Genomic DNA, 18,653 nt, shown 5'->3' on the forward strand with positions numbered 1-18,653 from the left:
TAGATAGATGGACAGACAGACAGACAGACAGACAGACAGACAGACAGACAGACAGACAGATAGATAGATAGATAGATAGATAGATAGATAGATAGATAGATAGATAGATAGATACAGGACTCTCCCCTTGTTTCTGAAGACAAATTCAGTATGCTCACTCTGTCCAGAACACTGAGAGATGAGGTCCAAAATGAAATGGAAAATTACTTTTTTTTTTTTTTTTTTGCCTTTATAGCTCATTTTATCATTTAACAATTTATGCCCAAAAAAATGCCAAACAAATATTTTCTTATATTTTCACCTCAAAATCTCATTACTTTTACTTAATGCTTGGAAAGCTGGAAAACATAAAATCTTTAGTGGTGACTTCATCCCCCTCACCCCTCCGCCCCTCCGCCCCTCCCATCAAGTAAAACACTTTACACTTTTGAATGATGCCTCCCTGCATTATGTCCCGCCCCAATATCCTGTGTGAACAGGAAATACATCACATTAAGGAAGCAAGATGCTCTTTCATTGCGACTTTAAGTGTGTTTTAGTTGTTATGGTGGTTAAGTTCTTTTGAGTGTATTACTATTCAACTCATCTATGATTGTGCATTTATGATTCAAAGAATACAAACCTTGCATTCCTTTCTGTTTCAGTGTCATTCAAAGATGCATAAAGAGAAAATAGTATGAAAAAATAATTCAATTGCAATAATGATTAATTCACTAATAGCAAATTCTCTTCGAAGATCGTGAGAAAACATCTGGTTTGAAATCAGTCGGTTTGATCAGGACAAAAGAGAAAAGGTGCGTAGTCCTACCATTCATCCATCACTCCTCAAGAGCATATTCACTCATAAATACCCACTGCTGAGCAACAGGAAAAGAGCCAACTTGGCCATGCTACTTGTCTGCCATTTCATTAAAGAATAAAATCACTGGAGCGGCCTTGGTGCCTGTGATGTATGAGAAACATACTGCTGTAATCTGCGGATACCTTTCTGTGTGTCTTTAGACATGATTTAAATTGCTTCCAGACAAACATCTCGTAGGTGAAAGCAGATCTGGCTGAAAAAGCCGTTCCCGCCCTCACAAAATCTCATTTTTGGCCTTGAACACTGGCCACTTAATTTTTCATTCACACCTCTGACCTTATGTCTGAGTATTACTGTATAGGGAAAGCGTGCAATGCTCCGGCAGCTGAGACAGAAAGGGTAGACAGATCCGGACGTCATGAAATACCAGAGCATGTACACAGGATTCCTCTATTTCCCAGGCCCCCATTCTGTCTAATCTCAAAGGTTGCTAGAGAAAGTTCAAGAAATCAGACCGTGAACACCCTGAACTATGCTCAAGCCTAGACAATGAAGTCCTGAGGACAGAGGAAACACTTGGTTAAAAGTTTCTATTGATCCCAGACGTTTTACCCCAGATGTGCCTGTTTGTGATGGTAGTGATGAATACGATGGTATTCCTGCCCATAAAATAGAATAGCTAACGTGTTTCTGTAGTTTCCTATACAAATGAAACAGCAGGACTCTGACCATTATAGTGCCAGAAACACCTCACACTGACTGTACAAGGCAACTCACACCATCAATCTCCTTCTCACTCTCACAAACAGCTCATATTGGACTATTCCTTGTGTGCTTATAATAAGTTTGCATTTTGGATCTATTTATACCTGATGAATGACTCATCTATGCTGTTTAACACTCCATTCATAAGTAATGGCCCTATTCACCAGTTGGTAGGCTAATTATTTAAATAGTATCATTAGTCCTTTTTTTAGTCTTTAAGTAAGTAGCACGCCTGTGCAAACACAGTAAGTCTAATGAATGGGACGACACTGAATACTTTTTTACAAAAAAATGGGAATTAGCTTTGCTGGCCTACACCAGGGCAGCAGCACAGCTGGACGGGGCAACAGCCCAGCCGTAATTTGTTAGTTCAGCACCACTGGGAGTGAATGATTGGCAAATGTGAAAATCCACAGCCCAGACCTAAAAGCAAACAGGGGTGATTCGGGAGCATTTGAGGCACCATTTTAGGAGTAAAAAAGACAGACTTCCTTCCATAATTGATCAAACTTCAAACTGCAGTCTCAGATCCACACCTGCAAACACTGCAAGGTAGTCAGCCTCACTTGCTTTCCCTGGTGAAGTGAGCTATAAAGCTAATTCTGCATGAGAAATGTGTGAGAGCTCCGGTCACAGGCAGCAAAATACTGTATATGAAATGTATGAAACCATGCAAGTTCTGCAGGACAAGCTGCAGGAGCTGTACAGGTTACTTCCTGTACACACGCCCTCACATGGCCTCTGTCAGTTCACCTGCAGTCTCATGCTGTTGGACTCTGAGCCTTGGGGTTTAAGGGGGGGTTTTATGTTGATGGATGAGAGAACATCTATCATTTTGTTCTCCCACACAGGAGAGTTTGAGGGATTCAAACAGACAACTGTCATGTCACAAGCCCGCCAGTTTTACTGCCACCCCAATCATTACAATGCTATGCTATGACATTTTTTATTTACGTTGTAGCACCAATCAAACTAATACTAATACAGCAGATAACAAGTGTTAAATAAAGTACAGCCTAACCCCTACGAAATATGTTTCTCCTTATAGTATGTTTTCTTTGACATTAATTTCAGCCACAGGAATCTTAATATTGTATGAATTTCTTTTGCTTTGAACCATGGCGTATCTCATTTGTAGATAGTACAACCAGCTAGACAGGAGAGAATATAGATTAATCCTCTTGAAATATATCGTCATGAAGGTCATTACAATAAGTGAAGTACCAAGTGTAAGGCCTTTAGATGTTGATGGAGGTAGAGAATCACAGTGCATTCATGGGTCAGTGTTTGGTCTGGGCTTGGTGTACAGTGCCCCTTCCAAACAAAGCAATATACACAACTTTTAAGACTCTCTTGAGTTTTCGGCTCACTTTCCTTTAAGTCTGAGTCACATCGGTCTGTCAAGATCTGAGAGAGCAATCAATGTGTCGCTCCACAAACAATGACAATTTTAAGCAATGATCCGTTTATTTCTTACATTACATTATTTCTGTGCATAAACACAGACTTGTTCCAGCACATTAATCTGCTCACACCAGGCATGATAAATGTTTCAGAGCCACTGTGTGCAGCCATGTCTGCAGTTACTCAGCGCAGTGCCAGGACAAGATAAGGAGTCAGGACTGTAAACAATATGTCCTAAGCATTTTCTCACAAGTCTGACAGCATTTCTTGGAGAGCTGTTAACAGAAAGCATGCCCATAATAAAGCCAAAGAAAACAAAAAGAGAGGAGAGGGAGAGGGAAACTGAAAAGACAGCCGGTTAGATAATTTGGCTTGGAGATATCCAATTTGCTGAAGATCCACCCAGGACATGCAGAACACGAGTGACTGGGTGGGGGATTTAGCCATGTGGGTTCAAGAGAGTTAAGCAAAGACCAGTTTTCTATACTTCTAAACGCCTTGATAGATGGCATTCATGGTTTTTCCCGCGCATTAGTGGAAGAGTTATATCAGCTGTTTTCACAGCTGTTGTTCTCGGAGCTTTGGTCTGGAGAAGTTAATCGTACTAAATGATGAAGTCTGAATTTATTTAAGTGATTTTAGAGCTGCAGGGAGGCAAACCACCAGGACCGACCTCAAGGACACATACTTGCGTACTACTGCTACTACTACTACTACTACTACTACTAAGAAGAAGAAGAGAAGAAGAAGAAGAAGAAAAAGAAGAAGAAAGACAACAAAGAAAACAAAAGATATAAAACATTCAAAAGAAACGTGGAGATAATTAAGAAGTGGGCAAAATGAAAAATATTACATGAAAACATCTGTTTTAAAATTTGACTTAATAAAAGATGATACTAAATTGGCTAGCCTAACTTCCAGGCTGGGTGGGGACACTAAGTATTAATGGGATTTATAACTGGGAAACGTCTGCATAGCAATGGAAAGACACTGGATGTTTTTTGAATGATGTGGCCAAGCTGGAGCATATAGAGGAAGAAAAGCACGGGGCCTAGAGATGAGCCCTGTGGGACCCCACATCATGTCTGCTGAGGAAGGTGATGACTTGCCTATTATGACAGAGAATGGGAGTCCAGTGGGAATCTACTGTGTCAGTTCAGTTCAATTAAAACTGCATGAGCTACTGTGTCGAATGCTGCACTTGCATCTAAAAAGACTAGAACTGAGAATTCCCTACTGAGATTCTAACATGTACTCACTTATGGCACTGTAATATTGTTTGGATAAAAACTTAAAGCCTTATAAAAACTTATAGAGTAATATTTTATGACGTAGTATGACATGTGACATATCTTATCTTCTATCATGACATATCCTCTGCCATTGAAACTGCAGCAAAAGCCAACATCAGAAACAAAATATCATAAGCCGCCCCAAACAAAAAACATGCACATATGTTATTCCTACGATTTTGGACAGTTTAGAGAGATTTGTGATACAGAGTGTCTGGAGCTGCTCCATTGGCAACGAATAGGAAACCAGCTTTCTGGATACAGTAATAAGTACAGAGATATTTTCTGGGCATATGGGTTTATTCTCAGATTCAGAACTGCTATCCTAACAATGAAATAAAGCTCTGTTGGGTGTATAGTAACACTTAATGAGTAAGTCTTGTGTTTTTTGTCAATATATTTCAAAGTGTCTGTTGATGCTGATTTCTGGTTTCAAGTTTTGGGACAGAGGTATTCCTATTAACAAGTATTAATTGAACTAGTTAAAATCATATGATGTGAATTACATAGGAATGTTCTAGTATTGATTTTTTTTGTTCTAGGATGCATGGAGCCTTAACACACTACAGTCTGATAAGACAAAAAAAACAACTATATTTTACCATACCAATAATCAAGTACATGAACAGCTGGTGCGGTGAAACGTGCAGTTCTCTGTCAAAAGCTGATCTCACTTCTTCCGTTAATAAAAATTTCCCCCTCTGTGCATTAATGCCAATTCCAAGTAAATTCTTTAAAAACGCAGATCAGGCTATACAGATTAATACTGACATTACTGCACTCCACTGACTCCCAAAGGGGAGATTCTCTTCTGACTCGCCCACCTCCACACAGCAGCACTCCGGCACGTTTTAAGGATTCAGTTTTGCTCGAGGAGCCTTCAACATGGCATGTCTGTAACCTTTATGTTTGTCTTGATGCTGATGGCTCTTGCTCGCTTTTGAAAACCAGATTCTTAATCTCAGTGGGACTACCTGGTTAAATTGTTAAAATAAAATAAAATAGGGCAATAGTGCAACATACTATTATTGAAACCCTATATTAAGGTGGAAAAATTAAGTGAACGTTTCCTACCCAACATCAACAACCATCATAAGTATCCTAACTGAAAGGGCAAAATTGCAAATAATACAGTAATACTTTGAATTCCCAGACATATCCATAGTTTGCCTTGCATTATTCAAAAAATGTCTCATCGAGAAAGACTCCCTTATGATTCATGTCTTTGGACTTTGGACAAATCCCTCCAAAACACTTTGCTGAATTCCAGGGGTGGTAAGCATTCTTCCCTCTAAAGTAAAGTAGACTTCAACAATATGGTCTCCGTTAGCTCCATAGTCAGCCTTTCAAATAATAAATCAATCTGAATTCTGCTGAATTCTTCCATACATGACCATATGCAACTGGCCACTACATACAGCATGTTGACCTGTGATGTGTTCTTCCTGAATCTTATCTTAATTAAGCTCAATGTCAAGCAAAAGTCTTGTCAGTTGTCCTGTCACCCTTTGGTCTTTTTTCTTGCTGTCAGTTGCTGTTCTGAAATTGGATCTGATGTTGCCTCTTTATTGAATTAAACTGTCCTCATCAAATATGTATGCAAATATAATATTAAAAGGAAAAATGTGGCGATTCTGGGATTCACGCCCTAACGCACACACCCGCATCTCCACCCAAAACCAAATCGGTGGACTTGGGTGGTCCAAGAGGCAAAGTTATAAAGCAAAGGAATGCTGCATCTGGCTACCAAGTTGGTGTCAAGGTGTCAGTCAGACTCATTCTGTGTGAGATATGACCTTTTAAAATCTGAAATGGCCTCCTTCTGGCCAAACAGCATGAAATTTGGTACACACCTTTGAAATGCCTTCACAGAAAAGGCTGCCAAGTTTAATACTGATTTTGCAAATACAGTTTGCTGCAAGCTGTTATATACTATTCCATGATTCTTATGGACTAGACCACGCCCACTTTCACCTATCTCATACAAACCAAAACATTTTGACTGGTACATGGTTCTAGAGCATGTGTACCAAATTTAATGCAATTTCAATCACCGGATTAAGAAATAACTTTTTGTGGTCTTTGTGGCGCCTCCTATTGGTTGTTTTTGGAATGTCATTACAGTCTGTTCTGGTTGACTTCTCTTGAACGCTTTCACACAATTTTGTGCTGACTACTTATGGCCAGGTTTGTGTCAGGCCACGCCCATGGTCAATGTCATTAGTTGATGGCGGCCATATTGTCTATCTGATTGGGCCCGTTCATGGCTCATTTGTGTACGTAGGTCTCCTGAAACTGTGTACCAAATTTGATGTTCATAAAAAAAAATCATAAAAAAACCCTTAGGGAAATTTGTTTTTTGTTTTTTTAAATAGCAAAAATCCAATAGGTAGACTTTAGTGTTAAATTTTGACCTTTAATTACATAATTTGTCAGGGTGATTGCAAACCCATCTTGAGTTACAAGCCATTATGTGACAGACAGACAGACAGACAGACAGACACACACACACACACACACACACACACACACACACACACACACACACACACACACACACACACGGTTGTGTGGTTGCTGTTGAGAAGCAGTAAGGACAGGGATGTATGAAGCCACAGACCCCTGTTGAGTAAGAGTTTATTCTAGGGAGCCCAACTGAGGAGAGTTTTATTGTACCAGATAGGATTTAGAACAGAGTTTATCCTGTAGGTGGAGAGGTAACAGTGGGGAGGGTGAAACCTCATTCATAATCATTCTTATATTCTACTCGCCTGCTGGGCTGACATCTACTAAATTAAATAATCATAAAACGTATCTATTCCCTATTTTCCTTGGGATTGTTATTATTATTATTATGCTAGTATCATTACCTTATTTTACTCTTCCGGCCTTCACTTGGTGATCACTGGGTTCATAGGTGAGCAGGTCAGGACCGGTCACCGTCACATGCAGGCGGCGCGGTGCTCTACCGCCACCTGGCGGCCAGACGTGGCAGCGCGCTCCACTCTGTATGCACTAACACTGTGGAAGATGGCGACTCGAGTCCTTCAGAGAGTAAGCAATGGCTTGGATCGGGCTAAAAGCAGGGCCCCGTCGGCAGGACAGGTCGTCGTTTTGAGCAGGTCAGACAATCATCAGTGTGCATGTTGAGTTTTCTTCCTGTATCGTGTCTGAGAGCGGCTGTCCTCGCGGTCTGGCGTTAGCTTCCTGCTCCTTCTGCAATGGCTAGGATGAACCTGAGCGAGCTAGCCCAAGTAGCCACTCTCTCACTGGCCTTTACCGTTACATGGTCAATAAAGCTGGGGTTTGTGGTGAACCCCTTACATTATTAAGTGTAAGTTTAAAGATTACGTATGTCCGCTGATACAAGTGGATAGCAAATAGATACAAGTCTCTAGAGTTTATTGTTTTTGAGCATTTCAAATGCTCAAGGTCATAATTTGGCACTTTCTCTCTGTTTTATGCAGATGTGAAAGAAACTAAATTAGGTTTCACCATGTCATCCTGACAGATAAATGCCATGCATGGTTAGATACTTTGCCCTGTTGTAATTCATATGCATCTTTATCACTGTGTGCATGCAGCAGAGGCAGGAGTAAAATATTGCCATTTCATGCTTTAGTCTATGGTTGGACTGCAATGAAGTGTTACTGTAAAATCTCCCTGAAGTGAAGTGTAACCATCTTTCTTATCAGTGACACAGCAACCCATATAAAGATAATCTGTGTCTGTGTGTGTGCAAAATGTGAGCAGGTATGTGCTCGAGATGGGAGATAGGGCACCCAGTGTTATGATGGCTAGAGGATAATATGTTTTGTGAGATTCCCTCCTTCATCAAATTGTTCATCACACAGCATCTTTCTTTCCAGGGGGTTGGCGACATCAAGCAGCAGAAACAGAGAGGACAGCTGGTTTAAGTCTCTATTTGTGAGGAAAGTCGATCCCAGGAAAGATGCACACGCTAACCTGCTGACCAAAAATGAGGAAAGCAACCTGTACAAAATTCAGTGTAAGTTGCCCTCACAAAATTGATACTTAAAAATCAACCGTATCTGAAGGAAGAGACTGTTTTCACACATCATTTTCTTTGCAGTCCATAATGTCAAGCCAGAGTGCCTGGATTCATACAACAAACTTTGGTGAGTGTTATTTAGTTTATTTGTCTAAGTGTTTATCTTATAAACTTGTAGTCCAGCAGTAGTGATAGTAGTATTAGGCCTGGACAGACAGACTGAGTGTGTTGTGCAGTGTTCAGTAAAAATGTCTGTGGTTCTATTCCTGTGAGTTGACTGACATGCCGGCATGGCTTCAGTCCATCAAAGATTCTTCGCTCATACCTAAGATGACTGGGGGCCTTCTGCTTGTAGTCGGCGCTCAGCGTCTAATTTAGGAATCGCAACACGGACCGAAGAAGCGCTAACAGAATACTTATGATTGTTATTGGGATTTTGCTGTTTAAATATGAGTTTCACCTTCAGCAGAGTCGCCTTCAAAGAATATGGAACTGGCCTGGACAGCACATGACTGCTAATCTTTCCTCCGTTTGTGTCAGATGTAACATTGTTAGCTCTGAATATGTAGATGTTTATTTATTCTTGGCTTGATCCTTGAAGTTGCGTTAAATGAAGTTGTTTCTCATGTATCACAGTGAGGATGTCCTGCCATCCATCCATGCTGATAAGTACTACCCCTGTGAGCTGGTGGGCACCTGGAACACCTGGTATGGAGAGCAAGACCAGGCTGGTAGGACTGCTAGCATCAACACACACACACCCATCCCCAGTCTGATAGGCCTTTAATCTGCACAGCAAACAAAGGAACAGACATGTGTTATATCTCTATGCATGTTATATCTGTACACACCCATGTAGGCACACTGTCAGTGACTCAGAATGTGAATGGGTAAGATCATCAGTGAGTCAGACTATGACAGAACAAATAGCGTATGAGCCTGTCTTCCAGGATCAGTGTTTCCCATTAATTTTATTCCACAGATACATTACTTTGCGTATTGCTTGTTGCCCCAGTAGTCCAGTGCACAGCTGAATTAATGCCTTGATGGTATTTCAGAAAGCAGGATTACTCATTTAGCCAGGAATCCATGAAATATAATTACATACAATTTCTCATGATTAGAATACTTTGTCAAATTGAACTTATCTAGACTAATAAACTGATGTTGCCTATTATGGATGTCTTGTTGCCTTACCAATGATCTTTCATCATGAACAACTCATCAGAATGTATCTCATGATTTATTTTTTTTTAAGTTATCTGACTGAGCGATTTAGCTTTTTGAAATACCATCCTCTTCACAAAGTAATTTATGAACCGCACTAATCCAAACCCCTAATGCAGGGAGGAGAAATATGTCAAAGATCATAAGTCTGATGTTTTGATAAATGTATTATTAGATATTCCTGCCTTGAAACAATTGACTCTGCTTTGGACAGTTTGTGCGATGTTGCATCTATCATGTGTGTTTTTTCCCAGTTCACTTGTGGCGGTATAGAGGAGGCTACCCAGCGCTCACTGAGGTGATGAACAAGCTCAGGCAGAACAAGGTGAAGACGGTGTCACATGCATTTTTGGTCTCACCGCTGTTTAATGCTGTAACAACAGATACGCAGTGTGCAGCTGTCAGTCAAAGTAAGGCTTATCGAGCGGCGTCTGTCTCCCTGGCAGGACTTCATGGAGTACAGGAAGGCGCGGGGAGAGATGCTGCTGTCTCGCAGGAACCAGCTTCTCCTGGAGTTCAGCTTCTGGAACGAGCCCGTCCCGAGAGAGGGGCCCAACATCTACGAGCTCAGGTCCTACCAGCTCAGGGTAAGAACCGAGGGCCGGAGCTTATCTAGGCATGAGGAGTGGAGACAGAGATTTGAGAAATGCAAGCCTGGCCCAACATGAATACTTCTGTAGTGAGTTATCTGCCCAAACTTGATCAGAACAACCCAGAGATTTTTTTTTACTACCCGAAAAACCTCATGGGCGTGTAACAGATTTCTCAGCTCACATTTTGCTTATTATTACTCTGTTTACGCAGTGTTTACTGCACGGCAACATTACTTTTTTTTTAGGGAAAAAAGTCTGTGTTGGTGACCCAAGTCTGGACAACTGGGACCCGGCCCAGCTGAGCACAAGGGAATCATGAAACGGTTAGAGCATGACCAGGCCTGCGCCAAACCTGCAGTGCCAGGGTCCCGGCACAGAGTCAAGTGTTTAATGTTGAACCAACTTATCCAGTATGATCTGAAAGACTAAGCCAATTCTCAATCAGTACTTCTTTTTTTTTTTTTTACCTTTTTTATCCAACTTTATCCAACTGATCACATTTGGCTTTTTCCCCATCAACTCCCTGCTTCACATTCACACAGTTCCACACAGTCACATTCACCCCAGGGTGCTGCTGCCCAGTACAAACACAGTCTTCTGGGGCAGCTGGAGGTTGAGAGCTCTAAGGCACTTCTGCAGTAGTTGTTACAGGAGGGGAGAGCATTACTCTTTCACTTTACTGCTTTACTTTTGTACTTTTTTTTTTTTACTGCATTACTGTTCTCATTTTCCAAGCCAGTGCAGGGAGCTTGCTTCTCTGACCTCTAGTTTACCCACAAAACCACTGTGAGACATGTGTGACGATCCTGTGTGATGGGCATTGTGGTCCGGTGTAGCTCAACAGGTAGAGCATGGCACTTTTAAACTGGTTTGAGGTTTTATTCCCAAAACTGGTTTTATATCAGCAGTCCTACATGATGCTTGGTAATCACCAGGCCAAATCCTGTGGATTAACTCATGCATTATAATCTGAAAGGCAGAACTTTCTCTCCCTGAGACACGTGATGAATGCGGGCGATTATCCCTCATCACAGACTGAGATTACAACGCAGAGAGGAGAGGCCGTTTGTTGTTTTAAGCAGCCGAGAGTGATTGTGACAGGCTTAGGGTGCAGTTATGTAACACATCATTAAAGCCTTATCTTGGTAGCTTTAGGCTGCAAGAGAGAAAAAAGAAACAAAGAGAAAATACCTGTCTCACATTTATTCAATTTATTTGTATTAATAGGTTTACTCTGGAAAGAAGAAGAAAGTGTAATATCCATCTCTATTTTGTAAAGCTTTGAATTATATATGCTGTATTGTAATATGGAATACTGTTTTCTTTTCTGCAGCCAGGAACCATGATCGAGTGGGGTAATTACTGGTAAGGCAGCCTGATTCCACTTGAACACCGAACTGTAGTTACAGACCAGTTGCACTACATGAAACCTCCACCTCCCTCATCACACTGTCATTAATAAGAGCTATTCCACAGAGAGGCCCTATTTTCTGTACTGTCACACTCCCGAGCCAAGTGCACAGGATCCAGATTCAAGTGGAATATGTATGATTTGGCTCTCATGTTATTTCAGTGTTATGAGCCTGGAAAGATCCACTAGTGGGACGCACAAAGCCAATGCGTCAACCATTATCAGTTAGTCCTGTGCAGCTGATTAAATGGTCTGAGATAACACAGTATAGGTCAAAACATTGGAACGGAAACGAATAAGTTCTAGTTTTATCGGTCACAATGAACCAGCAATGCAACCCCTCCTCCTCTCTTCTGCACATCTCTTAGTTTTCCATAGCCTTCTTCCTTTTTCTATGTTTTGAAAGTGCTGTGCTGGATGTGTGTACTTGCCTTTGTACTTGTCCAACCTGTATTTCTCTATTCAGTTGCCAAGTGGCTTTCATTTTTCAACTTCTTTGAACTTTAACCTTTAACTTTCACCTTGTTTTACATTGGGAACCACGTTTGACTCTGCCAGTGGTGTTGAAATTATTAACTTGGTGACTTTAAAGGATGATACCAGTGTTTCTGACATACGTGTTACATGTCACTTTTGCCTTGGTAGGCGTTATACTCCAACTGCTCTGTGTCTTTTCCCAGTGTATAGATATTTGGTGGTCATTTTGTGGTGATTCCTTACTGCTATATGCTTCTTTTTATATGAAAATATAGGTTATAGACCTTGAATAATGGGGGCGTCTAATGGCTTCTGTCCTCTGTTGCATTGCAACCCGTCTCTCACCAGTCTTTCATGTCTCTTTCCATTGGACACAACCTAGTGAAGCAGACATGTGATATAAATAATCGTGAAAAAAAATCATATTTGATTAAAAAAATAATATTTTTACATGTTTGCATTTATGCTTACTGCAACTAGCCTTTATTTGAACAAGCCTCTATAGCCACAACATGAGGAAGTCTGAGTAATGTATATGAAATGCTGTGCAAATTTTTGCCAGTAAAGCAATTTGAGGCAATTTCAATTTAATTTGAGCAGTTGTAGGCTTAAACTCCTACTACAGTGTTAGAACAACATGAAATACTGGGGCTTTATATTTGTGTATCCAGACAGTGATTATGATTTGAATAAGTGCATGTTTGATTTGGGGGGAAATATCGTTGATTTAAAACATTCCACCCACATATCAAGCCGTCTGCTGTGCATGGATTGGGCCAGTATCAAAGAGGTTTGGGACCAATACTGAGTCATTCAGTCACATCTTATGGTTTCAGTTGGGACGGATAATCCTGGCTATGCAAGACCATAGTCCTCTAGCTGACATTAAAAAAACACTATAGGCTAAATCCAATTATGCAAATGAAAAACAGTCCAAAGTAAACTCAAAGATGATGTTGAAATCTCTCTTTGGAGACTGGTCAATAATATCACAGCCAGCTATGTGCAGCCCCAGTCTCGCTGTGCATGATGAAGTCTTGGTATTTTTGGCCGGTGTTGTGACTGCAGTTGCTCTGTTCCACAGGGCCAGAGCCATCGGCTACCGGCAGCACAACAGAGAAGCTGTGGGAGGCTTTTTCTCACAGATTGGCAACCTCTATATGGTGCATCACCTCTGGGGTAAGGGTGATGTCAAGATTACATGTTGACAATGTTCGCATCCAGACAATCGCAGGAGACAGCAAGGCTATTTACACTAATCTGGACCAGCTTTAAGCTCAATGACTCCATTTACAGTGATGCAGTCTTATAGTGTGTGTGATCTGTTGCTCATTACAGCTTACAAAGACCTCCAGTCCCGAGAAGACACGAGGAACGCTGCCTGGCAGCATGATGGTTGGGATGAGGTGGTGTATTACACAGGTGAGCAAAGACAATGTCCTGTCCCAAGCACCGAACTGTTACCAATACTATTTATTTATGATTGAACACTTATCAAAGGGTATGTCCTTATATTATTAGGCCTTTAGCTCCTGATTTGTCTTGAGTAACAGGGTATTGAGCTTTTTCCCTTACTAAGACTGCTCATTATCAAATGTACTTTTAACTGTGTGAACACACTAAATCAATCCTAAATCGTCTGCCTTTGTGTTGCACCTTTCTCCAGTTCCTCTTATTCAGCACATGGACTCCAGGATCATGATCCCAATGAAGGCTTCCCCGCTGCAGTAGAGTGAGAAGCCGACTGCAAGCTGAAATCAAATGGCATCCTTTCAAATGTTACATCCATCCAAAACTTCACTGCCATGGTTTCAACCTCCTATCAGTGTTGCCAACCAACACTCCCTCTCTTGATTTATTTTTCTTTTTTTTCCGACTTTGCATTGTTATTACTTCAAAACCTCTCGCTAAGATACAGGAGGCAAAGAAAACCCCTGCCCACCATGTTTCTACTTAAAATACTCATTAAATGATATGGAAAAAGGAACCAATAGCCTATTTTTTTATGTTTTGGTGCGGGGAGAGCAAATTCGGCCGATTCAAACCTCTTGATAGTCGTTGGGTCAAGACCTTGTCCCGTGTCCAACATGCTGTGCCACATTAGAACTGGTCAATGAAGAGAGCTTGGCTCTAGTTTTAGAACGTACCAAAGTGTTACTTGGAAAGAAGAGCAGCTGTGTGTGAGGGCAATGAACGATTTGACAAATAGTACTACTTAAGCTCACCGTACAATGCAATGGCTATTTTATTTATTTATTTAATGTAAATACAGAAATTTATTACATTGTCTATCGTAGGTGTGCTGCAAAGTGTCACTTTCTGTAAGATCTGATGTAAGCGATGCCATTGCGGAGTAAATCGCATGAGACAAAGCCTCTGTATATTCCCCTAGTGGAATACTGTGTTTCTGTTACAAGGTCGACAATTTTATCACAGCGCAGTACTGAAGATGATCAAGTCTGACGTGCTGGAAAATCTAAGCCTCAGAATTTCATTGAGGTCTATTATAAAACCCAAAGTCCTTTTTTTTTTTTTCTTCTTTTCTTTTTTTTGCAAAGTACTCCTGTCAGTTGCATTTTGTGGACATTCTTCCTTTGGTTTCCCTGTCATGATATGCAATAAGCTTGATGTTTTATGGTGCTGTGTTGGTGACTCCGGCTTTTACTTTTTTCTTGTGAATACTGCATGCCTGGTTTTTAGAAACATTTTTTATCCAACATGTTTTAGTGGGGCGTAGCGATCAGCTACAATGAAGTGTGATGGCACCATCATCTGTCAATCAATGACTGAGTGAACTTGCAGCTGTAAGTGGGCATTCATGCTCTTGCCTATTGTATTTTCAGAGATTTCATTGTGAACATAAGCATGTTTTTTTTTTCCTGTTTTTGCAATTCATGGGGAACAAAATACAGGGAAGGGCAAGAATGTCAAAACAAATTAAAGTAGTTCAAACTACTGACACCATGTTCTTCCTGTGTTTAATGCACATGTTCTATAAAGGACTGAAGTCACCACACGTTGACATGTCTTTTATAGGTCTTAGTATCCATACAGAATTAAAACATTTCTATTGCTCATTGCACATACTGTAATATGCAGGAGTTGTACTAACTTACCTAAAAGCTTAAATGCAGAAAGTGCAAAAACACTGAAACACCTTCAAATAGTGTTTGGTTATTTTTTTTAGTATTCTCTAGTATAAAAATCAGAGGGCAACAACCCCATGAAGGTATAAATTGTCTCACTATTGTAAACATTTTCATTCATTATAAAAATCTATTGATGTCTAAGAAAAAAAAAAAAAGTGCACTGGATCAAACCATCAGAGGCACACCTTTAGGTGCAAATAAAGGTGTTAAAATTAGTAACAGTACGGTTTTCCTTCTTTAGATCTTCTCCAGTTCCTTTAGCAGCTCTCCGAAACTTGTGACGTACCACGAACACCTCTCCTTCACCTGCGGCCTGGTGACGTTCCCACCAAATCCAATGAAAGCACTCTGAAAGAAAATATTACAACATAATAACCCAATATGCTTCACTGTATTTCCAGAGAAACCTTAAAACTCTTAATCACCCCTCAAATGCGTGAGCACACACACACACACACACTTGAAACTGACAGAACTGTGGAAACAACAAATATAAGCAGCATAAGATATAGATAGAGACAGATAGATATAGAGAGCAGCAGTGCATGTCAGTCTGTGGCAGTGCAGACTTACAGCAGGGGGGCAGGCCTCCAGGTCAGTGGCTCCATCTCCAATCATCGCCACAGTCTTGAAGCCATATTGTTCCTTCAGCATGCTGATTACCTTTCCTTTTCCACCGCTCTCTGCTGTGGGCTGAGACTCATCAAAACCAGCATACTCGCCTGAATAAATAAAAGTTTAATTTAGCAAAGGAGAATGGTGTCTTCTTAGGAACAAACTGTACCCACTGAGCAATTTGACGTTGTTTAGCCGCTTAAAAAGACGTCTAAATGGTTATAGACATCTAGGCTAAAATTGGCTACATAGGGTTTAAAAGTGAAAGTTAAGTTTGCATTGTTTAAATGTGTAATAATGGGATGTATGAGAGCTGAAGTAGAGACAAAACATTTAAATCATGTCTAGCACTCAGTGAGTACTTGCACTAGCTCATGCTCTGATGAAGGCCATCAGGCCAAAACATTAGTATGTTTTTGTGACATGACCAAAACAAATTGGTGAAATTGAGATCTGTCTGTGCTGCGAGTGCTACCTGGTGTCTTCTGACAATAGGTTTTGAAGTTTATAAGTTTGGGATTTAGCACCACAAATCAGCAATACAGTGCATCTCTACATACAATAATACTCCTGCTAGCTCAGAGGAGTGTTGAGACAACAGTGTTAAAACATTTTCTCTGGTAAGGGAAAAGACTCAATTTCAGATTACAAACTAAAAAATGTATGCAGGAGGGCAAAGGGGTAAACGGTTAATTTGCTCTGCATAAAGCTCCATAACAATCTGAGGAAACGGGGGAACTTGCGAGGTGGATGAAGACAGAGAGATGATTCAAGCTTTGGCAGTCCACTCTTAGAAAGTTGATACAATCTCAGTTCTTATACACTGATGGTTTCAGAAACCAATCTGTGACTCTGGCGTCCACTGCTCTCTGACCTCACCGTTGAAGTAGAACTTAAGGCGGTTGGCGAAGACGTGATGCAGAGGGATGTTGAGCTGGGCGGCCACATGCTCCACAATGCAGCGGAAGCCGCCTGAGATGAGGAACACCTTCACGTTGCGTTGGTGCAGACTGTCCACAAGCTCCCTAGACAAAGAAGACAGATGTTTATTTTACCAGTGATCAAATCAAATTGGTACAGTTGCTGCTTGCTTTTGTTCCACTACTTTTGTATAGTAATAAAATTTAATCCAGTCTAGATTTGCTTCCTGGTACTCCGGTATTGAGTGGAATACAAGGTTGGCTCAATGGCCGACTTGACTCATTCAAAGATAAGAATAACAAACCAGAATCTACACACACTTACTTAATACCTGCAGTCAACTGAGGCGGGTGGTCTGTTATCAGTTTGTTCACTTGTTCTCTAGAGCATCTGATGATGGACAGACGCTCAGTCAGGGCCGTTTTGAATGTCACTGACCCGCCCATGGCCTTGCGAGTCCTGAAATTTGAAAGAGTAGCACAGGAGGCACAATGTTCAGAATAAACCCAGTACTGTGACACAAAATATCAGAATGAAAAATGTTCCTGCAGAGCAATGCAGATAAAGATGACAAAGTAAGAACACAATCACAGTGAAAACGCTACATCACATACATTTCAGTGACTGCATCCCCCACACCACAGAATTTGGCAAGCTCGTCAATGCCCTCCTCTTTGATAACTGTGCTGTCCACGTCGAAACAGACAGCCTCTGCTCTCCGGAAGATTTCCTTTGTCTGTGATAGTGTGGTCATCTTGCTGGGAAAAGACATGGAGAAGTAGAGACACAAAGTATGAGACACTCAAAAAAACAGCATTCAAGCTCTGGGCTTTGAACTGCAGGGCCTACGTTAGTTATGTCTGCATAGCTTTTAGGATCAAGTAGGCAGGCTGGATGTCACTAAACGTTAGGGAGACATACTGTATCAGGGAAAATCTAATAACGTTCATCAGGCTGCAGCTCATCACGAGCTGAAAACGTGTTTTCACGTGAGGTCTGTGATTTCTGACCTGCACTTTCCTTTTTTCACTGTTTGGATAAGTACATTCCGTGCAGAGTATGTGTTGTAACCAGTGGAGCAGTAAATACATGCATTGACTGAAATAACTATGTGCATACGTTTCTGCATCGACAGAGCTTTTATCAAATAAACGTGTGTACCCAGCGGCTGAACATCGTGTGTACTAAAATTGCGTAACATAGCACTGTCCGTCTATAAAGTGAGATGATGGGCCGCTATGGACATCTTCTGCCAGTGTTGCGTCACCCCGTGCACACTACAGGGAGCCGGCTGGCATGCAAGACCCAAAGGAAACGAGAAGACGATGTCATTTTGGTCAAAAGACCCCTTTCTGCATGTTTGGTAACACTTGGCAAACAACGGCACACCACTGCAAGCGAATGACATTGAATATTAATGCTAAGCACTAGCCAATGAAGATGTTAAGTTACCTGTCCAATCCACTTCTCTTGTAGTTACGTGCAGTCCCTTTTCGACTGTCAAAACTGGGAAACGGCTCACGCTGTAGGGCTAGGCTGCTTTCTTCAAGTAAAATTAACCCGAAATGTGCAAATTACTCTCGGCTACTTACTGGTAAGCACGTCGTTGATGGTGCACAAACAGCCGTTTCAGCATTGGCCGACCCCTCCGATACATTAAATGGGTTCACCGAGGAGGAAGAGAAACGCTGGATGCTGAGCGAATCAGAGGGAAGCCGGTGACAGCCCGCCCACAACTCACTCACTCACTGGCCCGGAGCCACGACGGCACGGCACGGCCCGGCCCAGGCGAAGCAACGGCCAACAGACAAAAGGGTCTGGCTGCAGGCCTCCACTGTCAGGCTAACCTCCGCTGTCAAGCCAAGGGCCACGGAGTCAGGCCAGCCCTTGGGCCAGCTCAAGGAGGTTCTATATTAACGGCCAGCTCCACGCTCAGGTCTCTTCTTCTCTCATTCTAATGACGCAGCCTAACGTTCTTCTTCACC

General features: G+C 41.4%; 2 protein-coding genes across 3 annotated transcripts; one reads left to right on the forward strand and one right to left on the reverse strand.

The window, feature by feature from the left end:
- The first annotated feature begins 7,262 nt into the window (after window positions 1-7,262).
- On the forward strand, window positions 7,263-14,942 carry LOC139912730 (protein NipSnap homolog 2). The gene is made up of 10 exons (XM_071900611.2): window positions 7,263-7,385; window positions 8,133-8,272; window positions 8,357-8,402; window positions 8,912-9,006; window positions 9,757-9,827; window positions 9,949-10,089; window positions 11,429-11,460; window positions 13,068-13,162; window positions 13,322-13,405; window positions 13,650-14,942. Exons 1-10 carry the CDS (start codon window positions 7,294-7,296, stop codon window positions 13,712-13,714), a joined length of 861 nt encoding a protein of 286 aa, XP_071756712.2. The 5' UTR covers window positions 7,263-7,293; the 3' UTR covers window positions 13,715-14,942.
- Window positions 14,943-14,950: 8 nt separating this feature from the next.
- Window positions 14,951-18,329, reverse strand: psph (phosphoserine phosphatase). Of its 2 annotated transcripts, none has more exons than XM_078284238.1 (6): window positions 18,121-18,329; window positions 17,283-17,426; window positions 16,993-17,127; window positions 16,622-16,772; window positions 15,706-15,849; window positions 14,951-15,480 (listed from the first exon to the last, which is right to left on the reverse strand). In XM_078284238.1, the coding sequence occupies exons 2-6, from the start codon at window positions 17,420-17,422 to the stop codon at window positions 15,370-15,372; spliced, it is 681 nt and encodes a 226-aa protein (XP_078140364.1). In that variant the 5' UTR covers window positions 17,423-17,426; window positions 18,121-18,329; the 3' UTR covers window positions 14,951-15,369. The 2 variants fall into 2 exon arrangements, with proteins under 2 accessions (XP_078140364.1, XP_078140363.1); XM_078284237.1 differs by having other exon boundaries at window positions 18,261-18,328.
- Window positions 18,330-18,653: the final 324 nt, after the last annotated feature.

The sequence above is a fragment of the Centroberyx gerrardi genome, chromosome 6 (genome assembly GCF_048128805.1).
Source record: "Centroberyx gerrardi isolate f3 chromosome 6, fCenGer3.hap1.cur.20231027, whole genome shotgun sequence".
In the NCBI taxonomy this organism is placed as follows: domain Eukaryota; kingdom Metazoa; phylum Chordata; class Actinopteri; order Beryciformes; family Berycidae; genus Centroberyx; species Centroberyx gerrardi.

Bases quoted from the DNA above. Each gene is read 5' to 3' on its own strand.
- LOC139912730 (XM_071900611.2), top strand. From the start codon at position 7,294: ATGGCGACTCGAGTCCTTCAGAGAGTAAGCAATGGCTTGGATCGGGCT. The intron at 13,163-13,321 runs GTAAGGGTGATG...TGCTCATTACAG, and splicing joins TATGGTGCATCACCTCTGGG to CTTACAAAGACCTCCAGTCC. The intron at 13,406-13,649 runs GTGAGCAAAGAC...ACCTTTCTCCAG, and splicing joins TGAGGTGGTGTATTACACAG to TTCCTCTTATTCAGCACATG.
- psph (XM_078284237.1), bottom strand. From the start codon at position 18,325: ATGTATCGGAGGGGTCGGCCAATGCTGAAACGGCTGTTTGTGCACCAT. The intron at 16,773-16,992 runs GTAAGTGTGTGT...TTCTTTGTCTAG, and splicing joins CAGTTGACTGCAGGTATTAA to GGAGCTTGTGGACAGTCTGC. The intron at 15,481-15,705 runs GTAAGTCTGCAC...ATTTTCTTTCAG, and splicing joins TGGAGGCCTGCCCCCCTGCT to AGTGCTTTCATTGGATTTGG.